General features: G+C 39.5%; 1 protein-coding gene across 2 annotated transcripts in view; it reads right to left on the bottom strand.

Annotated features, from left to right (window-relative positions):
* Positions 1-12,353, bottom strand: part of FAM78A (family with sequence similarity 78 member A) — a 70,002-nt gene that overhangs the window by 38,881 nt on the left and 18,768 nt on the right. The window contains exon 3 of one of the 2 annotated variants that reach the window (XM_037798483.1): positions 10,602-10,697. The exons of the other annotated variant lie outside the window; for it this stretch is intronic. Within the exon in view, the coding sequence (XP_037654411.1) occupies positions 10,613-10,697 (85 nt within the window). The 3' untranslated portion in view covers positions 10,602-10,612. The remainder of the gene's footprint in view (positions 1-10,601; positions 10,698-12,353) is intronic. 2 annotated transcript variants of the gene reach the window in all.

Genomic DNA, 12,353 nt, shown 5'->3' with positions numbered 1-12,353 from the left:
AGAAAGCCAATACAGCAAGTAGAGTTTAATGATTAAGAACATGGTTATATCTGGGCTTGAATCACATCCTAGCTGTGTGACTTCAGGCAAATCATTTAACCTCTCTGAGCCCCAGTTTCATCATCTATAAAAAGGGGAAAAGATAATAGTTTCATCTAGATTTGTTGAGAATTAAATGGGGTACTGTATATAAAGCTGGCAATAGTCTTATTGTTGTCATTTATTGACAAGGTGGGAGTAGAATGCCAATTTCCTCAATCCCCCCCCATTCCCCTTTTTCTGCATGTAATGACTCTTAGATTCATTAGTGTATGGCTATAATCAAAGAGCTAAAATGACTCTGCTACAAGGAGATCTGTGTTGCTTGCTCTGTTAGCTGTTTATACTCCAAAACAATATGAGATGGCTGCCCAGAGGTAAACTCTTTCAAAGATCATTGCAACTTAAAAAGATCTTACCCTTCAGATTTGCATGATGGGTCAGCTTGTGTAATAAATGTTCATTGAATGAGAAACATACCCATGGTCTAACTTTTTGTAGTAAATATTTTATCTTCATCTGTTCTGCCTCACCATAAAAATCAACTATTGGAAGTAATATCCTAGAGATGCAGCTATAACGTGAATCCCTGCAGTATCTAAAGGACTGAGGGGTGGCAGGAAGACATGGTCCACTTCAGGCCTCTGAGTGTCCACAGGATGATGATGCCTATAGCTTACAGGTTCAAACGAGGCAGGCTCTGCCTCCCACTTTGGGCTGCTTACAAAGATCTGTCTCTAAATGTCTTCTGACATCCCTGATGTCCTCGCAGTACAATTACCTCCAATGGAATGGCACCCATGAAGGTGAGAGTTCACTTTTCAGCAATCAGTTTTGTAGTGACATCTCCCAAAATGCATTTAGCCTAAAATTTGAACCTTTCAATATATAGAAATTGAAACACTGCCTCTTAAGAATCTTCTGATCTGTTTTTTATTGTAGAAATGAGACTTTTCATGATGGTGTCCATTCACTATCTTTTGGATATAAAATCAGAAAGCACCCTTGGGCTTCTCTGAAACTGTATTTTCTTCGCAAGTGATTGGACTGGGAAATCTGGAATGAGAAAGGGCCCAGCTCTACTCAGTTCATCATTCAAAAGGTGATCGGGGCACAAGAGCAACATCCCCGAGTAGACAGAGTCACTCTATTCTAAAAGTCAATTTAGTTTCCAGTTAGTTGCTTGATCAAAGATGTTTATGCTGTCTTACTGCTAAACTTCTGCCAAGAACAAATAGAATAAGCCAAGTACACTTGGCTTGGCTGCCTAGTAACAGGAAACAGGACCTTGGGGACCTGTGTCATGGTGATCCATTACCATTCGTAACTTTATTAATACTGCCAAATAATGACTCCTGTTTTTGTTTTTGTTTTCCTGGTGCTAATATCAGATTTGAGAGGTAAGAGAAGGCAGAGGGCTACAGAAGAAAACAAAATTTGGACTGCTCACCCTTACAACAAAACCCTTTCAGTTTGTATCTTAGCTACTGGTGTCAGAGCTACTTTCCTCTGGACCAAGAGCCTGAGCCTCTGGGCAACGTCCTCTAAGAAGGGTCTATGGATCTAGAAGTGAAAGTCCTTTCTTCACATAATTCCTTAGATTTCTTTCTTCCCTACAAGGAAAGTGACCTATTGAATTAGAAAGGGTTACCCATGTTGGAAATTCATAAATTAAAAGCAGAGGGAAAGTCAGTTGAGGACTCTAAATCCCTGTTGAGATATGTGGCCTTGTTCCAACTCTTGGTGACATGCAGTGCTTCTGCTGCGTGCGTGAAAATCAAGATAGTTGGGATTCTTGCAATTTAGGGAGGGCCACAGTTTTTTCAGTGAGCATCAGCCTTACCTTGAGTTGGTTAGGGCTTTCAGTTGCTGCCTAATGGTGTATTAAAGTATTGTAGAATTACTGTTGGTTTTTCTTTTATCAGATGATTGTGTTCTTGTGAAACTGCTGCAATGTTATTGTTGTTTAATCAATTGTCTCCTCTAATTCTTGGTTATTTCTGAGTTCTTTTTCCTTTAGAAAGTGGAAATGCGTGGTGGTGGCCCACAGACTCTTATTTCATGGTGAGCTGAGATGAGTTTGAGCAAACTTCTGCTTCCAGTAAGATAAATTAATAGGTACCAGATTTACCTGCTTTCTGAAACCACTAAAAATCCAGTCAGTTTTCAAGACATTTGACGTCAGGCAACAAAGGACAGTGATCCTTGAGATTCAAGAAACAAACAAGGTGAACCCTACAATTGCCCCAGTTTAGTGCCTGGAGAAAGTTTCCAGACCACCACACAGGGAAGGAGAACCCAAGTGGAGCTCTGCTCCCTGAGTTCACAAGGCAGAGAATTGGAGAGGACAAAGCTGCACAGAGAGAGAACTCAGGAAATCTGCAGGAGGACCCTCTCAAATAGTCCACCAAGTAATGAACAGCATGTGCACAAGTCTGGAGAAAGAATGACAGGAAAGGATTAGAGGCAACAACCCTTAGAGCTTTCAGGGCAGAGAATATGCCTGTTCCTAACAGCCAGAGTGGGAAACCTCACATTTCACTGAGCATCAGAAGAAAGTACTTAGAAGGGTTTTGCCTTAGCAGTGGGGACATATCAGTCCTAAACAAAATGCCACCCTGATATCACCTAACAAAGCTTAAAGGCAAGACCCAACTGACTCCAAGTAACTTAACTGTCCCAGAACAAAGCATAAGAAATTTATAGGAATTTGTGAAAAAAAAAAAATAGTAATATAAACTATCTAAATTGAAACACATAAAGAGAAAAGTATAAAAAAAATGGAATTTCTGATGTAAGGAAAATGTTCAGAGATAGATTGTGGTGAGGAACGCATAAATATGTTGTCATACTGTGGACAGTGCATTGTATACCATGGATGACTGTATGGTGTGTGAATGTATTTCAATAAAACTGAATTTAATTAAAAAAAAAAAAAAAAGGAACAGAATACCAGTAAACTGTAGTACAACTTCAAGTGGCCTAATATATGTGTATTTGGAATCCCTGAAACAAAAAGGAGAAACAGAAAAACATGAAGAGCATATGAAAAAATGGTAACTACATGAGTAAATTTTAAAAAATTTATATTTTTAAAAATCTCTTTAAAAGGTAACTGTTTAAAGCAAAAACAATGTATTGAGGGTTTTATAAAATGTAGGAAAAAATGCATGACAACAAAAAAGAAAAGCAGCAGCAAGATGTTTGATCTAAACCCAACCATATCAGTAATCACATAAAATTTAAACGGTCTTCCACACACCTATGGTCAATTGATTTTCTACAAGGTGCAAAGTCCACCCAATGGAGAAAGAATAATCTCTTCAACAAATGGGACTAGGACAATGGGAAAACCACATGCAAAAGAATAAATGTGGACCCCTCTCTCTCACCATGTACAAAAATTAATTCAAAATGGATCAAAGACCTAATATAAGAACTAAAACTATAAAACCCTTAGAAGAAAACAGAGAGAAATATCTTTAGGACCTTGTAGTGGTCAATGGCTTTTTAGATTTTATACCCAAAATATGAGCAATGAAAGAAAAAATAGGTGGGACCTCACTAAAATGTAAAACTTTTGTGCATTAAAGGACATTAGCAAGAAAGGGAAAAGTTAACTTACAAATAGGAGGAAATATTTGGAAACCATTGTTATTAAAGGTTTAATATCCAGAATATATAAAGAACTCCTACAATTCAACAACAACAAAAAATAACCCAATTAGGTCAAAGGATTTGAAGAGACATTTCTCCAGAGATGATGTTCAAATGGTCAGTAAGTATATGAAAGGATGCTCAAAATCACTAGCTATTAGAGAAATGTAAATTAAAAGTACAAAGAGATACCACTTCACACCCACTAGAATGGCTATTATTTTTTAAAAAATAGAAAATAATACATCTTGGCAAGGTTGCAGGGAAATAGGAACCCTTGTACACTGTTGATGGCAATGTAAAATGGTGCAGCCACTGTGGAAAATAGTTTGGCAGTTCCTCAGAAAATTAAACATAGAATTATCACCTGAGCCAGGAATTCCACTCCTAGGTATATACCCCAAAGAATTATGGGGACTCGGACAGTTATATGCATACAAATATTGTTCACAATAGCCCAAAATTGAAGCAATCCAAAATGAATGGATAAATAAAAGGTGGTGTATCCATACAATTGAATGTTACTCAGCTGTAAAAAGCGCTGGTATATGCTGTAACATGGATGAATCTTGAAGGCATCATGTTGAGTTAAATAAGCCAGACACAAAAGGACAAATATTGTCTGATTTCTCTTATATAAAATACTTAGAATAAGCAAATTCATGGAGATAGAAAGTAAAATGGTGGCTACTAGGGGTAGCAGGAGAGGGAAATGGGGAGTTATTGCTAAATGAGTATGAGTTTTGATTTAAGATGATGAAAATAGTCTAGAAATAGTAGTGAAAATTATAGTGTTGTCAATGTACTTAATGTCAAAGAATTGACCACTTAAATGGTTAAAATTATTTTTACATTATATACATTTTGCCACAATTAAAATAAATAATCTTTTAAAAATGCAAATGATCTAAACAAACCAATTAACATGGTTGTCAGATTAGATAAAAAAAACAAGACCCATTATACAATTCCCCCAAATCAGTTCTTTTCAAATATACATAGATACCATGATACATTCTGAGTCATAAAACTAGTCTCAGTAAATTTAAACAAATTCAAGTCATACAAAATATGTTCTCTGACCACAACAGAATTAAATTAGAAACTAAAAACAGAAAGATTTTGGAAAACCCACAAATATTTGGAAACTAACACACTTCTAAATAATGTATGGGTCAAGGAAGAAATAAAAAAGGAAAGTAATTATTTTGAACTGAATGAAAATGAAAAACACAACATATAATTTGTGCTGCTAAAGCAGTACTTAGAGGGAAACTTATAGCACTAAATGCCTATATTAGAAAAAGATCTCACATCAATGATCTCTGCTTCCACCTTAAAGAAACTAGAGTGAATGAGACCCGAAACAGGCAGAAAAAAGAAAATAATAAAGATCAGAGCAGAAGTCAATAAAATAGACAACAAAACATGACAATAGGAAAGAAAAATCAATGAAATCAAAGCTTGTTCTTAAAAAAAAAGTTCAATAAATCTCTAGGCTGACTAATTGGGAGGAAAAAGAAAAGACACAAATTACCAATGTTAAGAATGAGAGAGGTGATATCACTACATATTCTTCAGATATTAAAAGGACAATCAGAACATTTTGAACATCTTTATGCCTATAAATTTGATACCTTAGGTGAAATAAATTACTTGAAAGTCACCAAATCGCACTCAAGGAGAAATAGACAACCTGAAGAGCCTTATAGTTATTAATAAATTGAATGTATCATTAAAAAACTTCTCACAAAGAGAATGCCAGACACAGGTGGCTTCTCTGATTAATTTTACCAAGTATTTTAGGAAAAAATAATACCAATTATTCACAAACTTCTAGAAATGAAGAGAAGGGAATATTTCCCAGTTCATTCTATAAAGCTAGCATTTACTCTGATACCAAAACCAGACAAAGACACACAAACAAGAAAACTGCAGACAAATTTCCCTCAACAAGATATATGTGAAAATTATTAAAATTTAGCACTTCACTCTGGTGGGCACTCTTATGCACTATATAGATAACTCTTTTTAGGTTTTAATGTATAGGAATAGCTACAAGTAAATACCTGAAACTATCAAACTCCAACCCAGTAGCCTTGACTCTTGAAGACAGTTGTATAACAATGTAGCTTACAAGGGGTTACCATGATTGTGAAAGCCTTGTGGATCACACTCCCTTTATCCAGTGTATGGATTGGATGAGTAGAAAAATGGGGACAAAAACTAAATGAAAAATAGGGTGGGGGGGGGATGATTTGGGTGCTCTTTTTTACTTTCACTTTTTATTCTTATTTTTACTTTTTCTGGTATAAGGAAAATGTTCAAAAAATAGATTGGGGTGATGAATGCACAACTATATGATGGAACTGTGAATAGTTGATTGTACAGCATGGATGATTGTATGATATGTGAATATATCTCAATAAAACTGAATTTTAAAAAAATTTAGCACTTAAATCCAAAATACATTAAAAGAATAATACAATGGCCAAGTGAGTTTTATCCTAGCAATGCAAGGTTAGTTTAACATTTGAAAATCATTCAATGTAATGCACCATATTACCAAGCTAAAAAAACAAAACAAAACAAACAAAAAAAAACATATGATCATCTCAATAGATGAAGAAAAACCGTTTGATACAACCCAGTGTCCGACTGTGATTGTGCTTGCCGCTGGGCTTGTACAGCTTGGGTAGCCTAGGGTTGGGAACTTAACTGGCTCTATGCTTAGAGGCTCCAAGGTGCATGGGTGGATATAATTCCTGACTTTCTGAGAAAAGGCCAGATCACCAGGGGAGTTGTGTCTCTAGTGTGTATCCTGTGCTGTAGCTGATTGGGAGCTAAGAGTCCAGTTCTTTTGTCTTCAGCTTAATCAGACAGACATTATGGAGGCTCCTCCAGTCTCCATAATGCCCATCACTGGTGGCACCACTAACATGATGGAGTACCTACTGCAAGGTGCTTGGAGGTGTGGATAGCAGGACGTTTGGAGATGCTAAGCTAAGAGATGAGGCCCAGAGTTTGCCCCGGAGATGCTAAGAGAGATCCCCAGAAACTCAGAGAGAAACACCCTGGGAGAAAGAAACAAGGCCACACAGGAGTTGGGAGAGAAGAGCTGAAACACAATCCACGACCAGCAGAAGCCAGCCAGGTGCCTTCCCAGCTGACAGAGGTGTTCTGGACATCATCAGCCTTTCTTCTGAGAAGGTATCCTTTTATTGATTCCTTAATTTGGACACTTTTATGGCCATAGAACTGTAAATTTGTAGCCAAATTAACCCCCTTTATAAAAGCCAATCCATTTCTGGTATTTTGCATAACAGCAGCATTAGCAAACCAGAACAGGTTTTAGTACCAGAGAAGTGGGGTGCTGCTACTGAGTTTGCAAATACCAAACATGCTGGAAAGGCTTTTTAAGTGGATAAGGGGAAATTCTGGAAGAATTGTGAAGAGCTTGATAGAAAAAGCCTAGACTTCTTTGAAGAGACTATTGGTAGAAATATGGACTCTAAAGATACTTCTGATGAGGCCTTGAACAGAAATGATGAATGTGTCATTGCCAACTGGAAGAAAGGTGGAGAATTTGGCAAAGTTGAGTCCTGGTGTCAGATGGAAGACAGAATTTGAAAGCAACAAGCTGGGATGCTTAGATAAACAGATCTCCAAATTAAATGTGGAAAATACAGCCTGGCTTCCCCTTGCATCTTATAGTAAATTGCGAGAGGAAAGAGATAAGCTGAGAACTGAACTCTTGGGTACAAAGAAACCAGAAATTCATGGTCTGGAGAATTCTGGGCTTCCACAAAGTGAGACCCCAGAGGATAGTACCCCATGTGAAGATTTAAACAAAACCTGGAACCATCCAGCCATTTCAGTACAAGCTAGGATTAGAAATGGAGTTATCCAGGAAAGATTTGTGGAAAATCCTATAGTCTGACAGTTTTGACCCCTGAGTGCTGCATGCCAAGCCAACAAAATTTTTGCAAGATCTATATAAATGGAACCGCTTCCAGTCTGGCCTGGAGGAGATGGAGACAGGACAAATTGAGGGAAGGATGACTTCAAGGGCAGAACCATAGAAGCTAAGGTCTAGAGTCAGGAAACCTTGGGCCAGGAAAGCAGATCGACCCTTGCACGTGGATAGGGTGAGTTTGCCCTAGAAGCAGAAGGCTCACCTTCCACCTTGATACTCAGGAAGAGTGCTGCCACCCCAATCCTCACAGAGGGTAGAGCACATTCCCCAGGGATTGGGGAGAGCCTGGCCACCACCCCACTGTTCAGGAGAGGCAGAGTCCGGGTGGTGCCCCAATGATTGAGGAGGGTGGGGCTGAGAAGAAGGTGGTCTCCCCAGTGCATGGATGTGTTGAAGCACTCAACCTAGCATTTGGAAAGAAAAGGGCTGCCACAAAGGCCCTTGGAAAGGGTGGGACTATCACTCTCTCAAGCCCCAAGGATGAAATGTCATACGATAAATGACTCTCAGACTTTGAAATCTAATGGAGTTTGCCCTGCAGGTTTTTGGAATTGTTTTGGTCCTTTGACCCCTGTTTTCCTTCCAGTTTCTTCCTATGGCAATGGAAATGTTTATTCTATGACTGTCCCTCCTTTGTATATTGGCAGGAGATAATTGTTCTGAGTTTCACAGATCCACAGCCAGAGGAGAGTATTGCCTTAGGACAAACCACACCACTAACTGATTTTGATAAGATTTTGTACTTATCTATATAGTGATGGAATGAATGTATTTTTGCATTTGGAAAGAACATGTTTTTTTTTGGGGGGGGGGGGTCCATGAGGTGGAATATGCCAGTTTGGATATGTTATGTCCCCACAAAAGTCATGATCGTTTAACCTAATCTTGTTGAGTGGAAACTCTTAATGGTTTCCATGGAGATGTGACTCACCCATCTGTGGGTGACACCTTTGATTAAATTATTTCCATGGAGGTGTGGGCCCCACCCACTTATGGTAGGTCTTGATTGGTTCACTGAATTACTTAAGAGAACTCAAGAACCAACACACATGCTTGCTGATGCTTAGAGCTGCTTGGAGTTGCAGACAGAAGGACATTTGGAGATGCTAAGCTAAGACATGAAGCCCAGAGTTTGTCCCAGAGAAGCTATGGGAGACCCCCAGAAACTAAGAGAGAATGGGAGAAAGAAGCAAGGATGCATAGGAGCTGAGAGAGAGGAGCTTAAACACAACCCAGGACCAGCAGAAGCCAGCCACGCACCTTCCCAGCTGATGGAGGTGTTCTGGACACCATTGGCCTTTCTTCAGAAAAGGTATCCTCTTGTCTTAGTTTGGACACTTTTATGATCATAGAACTGTAAATTTGTAGCCAAATAAACCTCCTTTATAAAAGCCACAAAAAGAAACAAAACAAAACAAAAACACACAAAAACCCAATGTCCATCCCTGATAAAAATTCTGTTAATGAACAAGTAATAGAGCAGAACTTTCTCCACCTGATAAAAGGCATCTAGGAAAAGTCTACTTCTAACATCATACTTAATGATGAAAGAATGCTTTCACCCTCAGATTGAAAACAGGGCAAGAATGTCTGCTTTCACCATTTCTATTCAGTACGGTACTGGCACTATGGCAAAATAAATTAAATAAATAAATAATAAAATAGGAAAGGAAGAAAATGTATCTAGAATGGAAAAGAAGAAGGAAAACTGGCTTAATTCTCAGATAACATGATCATGTATTTAGAAAATCATATGAATTCTAGAAAAAAAAATTTCTGGAACTAAAGAGTTAGCAAGGTTTCAGGATACAAGCTCAATATATAAAAATCAATTGTATTTTGATATACTAGCAATGAATAATCAGTAATTGAAATTTGAAAACCCAATACCATTTACAATAGCATCAAAATGAATTCATAAGTAATACGAATTACTTAGGTATAAATCTGAAAGATGTGCAAGATCTGTACACTGAAAACTACAAAACATTGGAATTAAACAACATCTAAATAAATGGAGGGATGTGCATTCATGGATCAGAAGTCTCCATATTGTGAAGATGTCAGATCTTTCCAAATTGATCTATAGATTCAATACAATTCCAATCAAAATCCCATCGGGCTTTTTTTGTAGCTGAATCTAAAATTCATATGGAAATGCAAAGGGCCTATACTAGCCAAAATAATTTTGAAAAAGAAGAAAAATGTTGAAAGGCTTACATTACTTGACTTTAAGACTCATAATAAATCTACTGTAATGAGGACCATGTGATATTAGTGTCAAGAAATCAATTATACTGAATAGAAAGTCCAGAAATAGATCCACACATATACAGTTAACATATGATTTGTAACAAAGGTGAAAAGGCAATGGAGAAAGGATAGTCTTTCGACGAATGATGCCAGAACAACTAAATATCCATGTCCAAAAAAAAATTTTTTTAATCCTACCTTGCACTACATACAAACATTAACTCAAAATGGATTATAGCCATAAATGTAAAATCTAAAACTGTAAAAGTCCTAGAAGAAAATGTACAAGAAAATTTTTGTGCTCTTAGGTTAAATAGAAATTCCTTAGATACCAAAAATACAATTCTTCTTGTGATGAGCCATGTCCAAATAAGAAGAATTGGAGAAGCCCATTGTTAAAACTGTAAACACTTACCCTGAGGATTTTGTAAAAGGCCTCAAAGGTCTCCCTAAAATCCAGGTTCAAGATAGCACTTACCAAAAACCTTTCTCATATTCTTACCTTTTTTTATGCATAAAAATACCTCATTTCATGGACTGTAGGGTTTCCAGATAAATGAACTTTAGTTACCTCAAAGCACTTGGAATTTTATTATTTTAACTAGTAGGGAGGGAAATCTTCCAAAGAGGACCATAGTGACTTCTTGACATAGCTCTTGCAACATCATTTACTCACTTTTTGATGACTCACTGTGAGCAGCAGTGACTGGGCTGGGCTGGGCTACTGGTATGCCTTCTGGATGTAGAGGACAATGGCTTCCGACAGAAATGCCTTAAGTGTAATAGGGAATAATACCAAAGGCGGCCATTTAGTGAGCATCTGGGAAGTACCAGCCCTGTGCTAAGCCATTCGTTAAATGAGCTAAATGGACTCGCAGCATCTCGTTTAATCCTCACAGTGCCGCCACAAGGCACGTATCCACATTTTACAGATAAGGCTACCAACAAGGCTCCAGGAGAGAACTAACGCACCAACCTTGTTGGTGGGGGAACTGGGACTCAAACCAAGCCTGTCTGACCCCAGAGCTCATTCACAGCCACCACCAGGTTGTGGTGCCCTCTTTGCCTCAGTCTGGTTTTTGGCCAGCCCCACCTCCCCCTGCCCAGGTGTCATAATGGTTAACATCATTGAGCCTTGTATATGCCAGGCACCTGGTGATACTCACACCGAGACAGGGGTTTGCATGGGCTGCTGGCAGCAGTACAGGGGAACCTGGCTGCCCATCTCTGGGGTGTCTGCGGCATCGGGGGGCAGAGGGCTGGAGTGAAGTAGACAACCCCCCAGGAGCACATAGTATGTGAACATCTCTCTCTAAAGTGGCTTTCTTTCTCCCAGCCTCATTCACCTAGCCTCTTTTATACCCCCAAGTGGAGGCTGGACCAATGCTTGCCACATAGCACCCACAGACCTCAGCATGCCTAGCACAGGTGGCAAGCATGGGGCTGATACCTCTTGAATTATTTTGTACCTTCAAAGTCTCAGCTGAAATTGGAGCAGAAAAAAACCATTGTAACATCCCTTTACAATGTCAATCACAGCTCACACTTGCTGGGTGCCCTGCCTGCAAGCCGTGCTCTGTGCTAAGGCTTGGTTTGATCTCACTGAACCTTCCCCTGTGAGGAGAATGCCACAACTCTATCTGGCCAATGAGGAAACTGAGGCTCTGGGGTTCCGCATAAGAAAGGCTCAAACTGATTGAGCACTGGTTTAAATGCTCTGTATCCATTCACCACTAAATCCCCACAACAATCCTATGAGGTAAGGAATCATTTTGATTTCCTTTCTAAATCTGAGGAAACCAAGACCTAGGAGGACAGGTTACTTGCCCAAGATTGCTCAGCCAGGGAGGGGCAGAGCAGTCATGTGAACCCAGGCAGGCTCACCCCTACCCACTCCTACCTCTACACCCAGTTGCATCTGAAGTTAGAGAAATGCAACCCGAGGGCAGCCCAGAGAGCTCCCTGCTGACTCACAGCAGCTTTGCCACGTAGGCTCTGGCCATCATTCTTCACAGAATCCTCTCTTGATTGTCCACAAGTGATGGGCTGCCTTCAAGAAAGCTACTGCTCCTGGATAATGAACAAGGCCCAGAAAGGCAGAGATAGGGACTCGCTCCCAAAGTAGGAGGTAAGAGCCCCCAGCTGGGGCAGTGGATGTGTCTAACTCCCCTTCCAGGCACCCACAGCACCTGGCACAGCCAGCCAGTCACATCACTTCCCTCGTTGCTCCTAAAATAATCCTAAATCCTTAAGAAGGCCCACAGCCCTGCCTCACCTGGCCTCTGTCTCCTCTCCAGGCTCAAATCTCTCCCGTGTGTGTCCTCTCGGTGGCTGCTTCCCCTCTCTCATGTGGCTGAGACTCGAGTTCAGCCTCCACATCTCTGCTGAGATGCCACCACCTCAGGGAAGCTTTCCTGGACCCTCCAGA

Source organism: Choloepus didactylus, chromosome 10 (genome assembly GCF_015220235.1).
Source record: "Choloepus didactylus isolate mChoDid1 chromosome 10, mChoDid1.pri, whole genome shotgun sequence".
NCBI classification, from domain to species: domain Eukaryota; kingdom Metazoa; phylum Chordata; class Mammalia; order Pilosa; family Megalonychidae; genus Choloepus; species Choloepus didactylus.
This window is presented reverse-complemented; position numbering and strand designations above follow the sequence as displayed.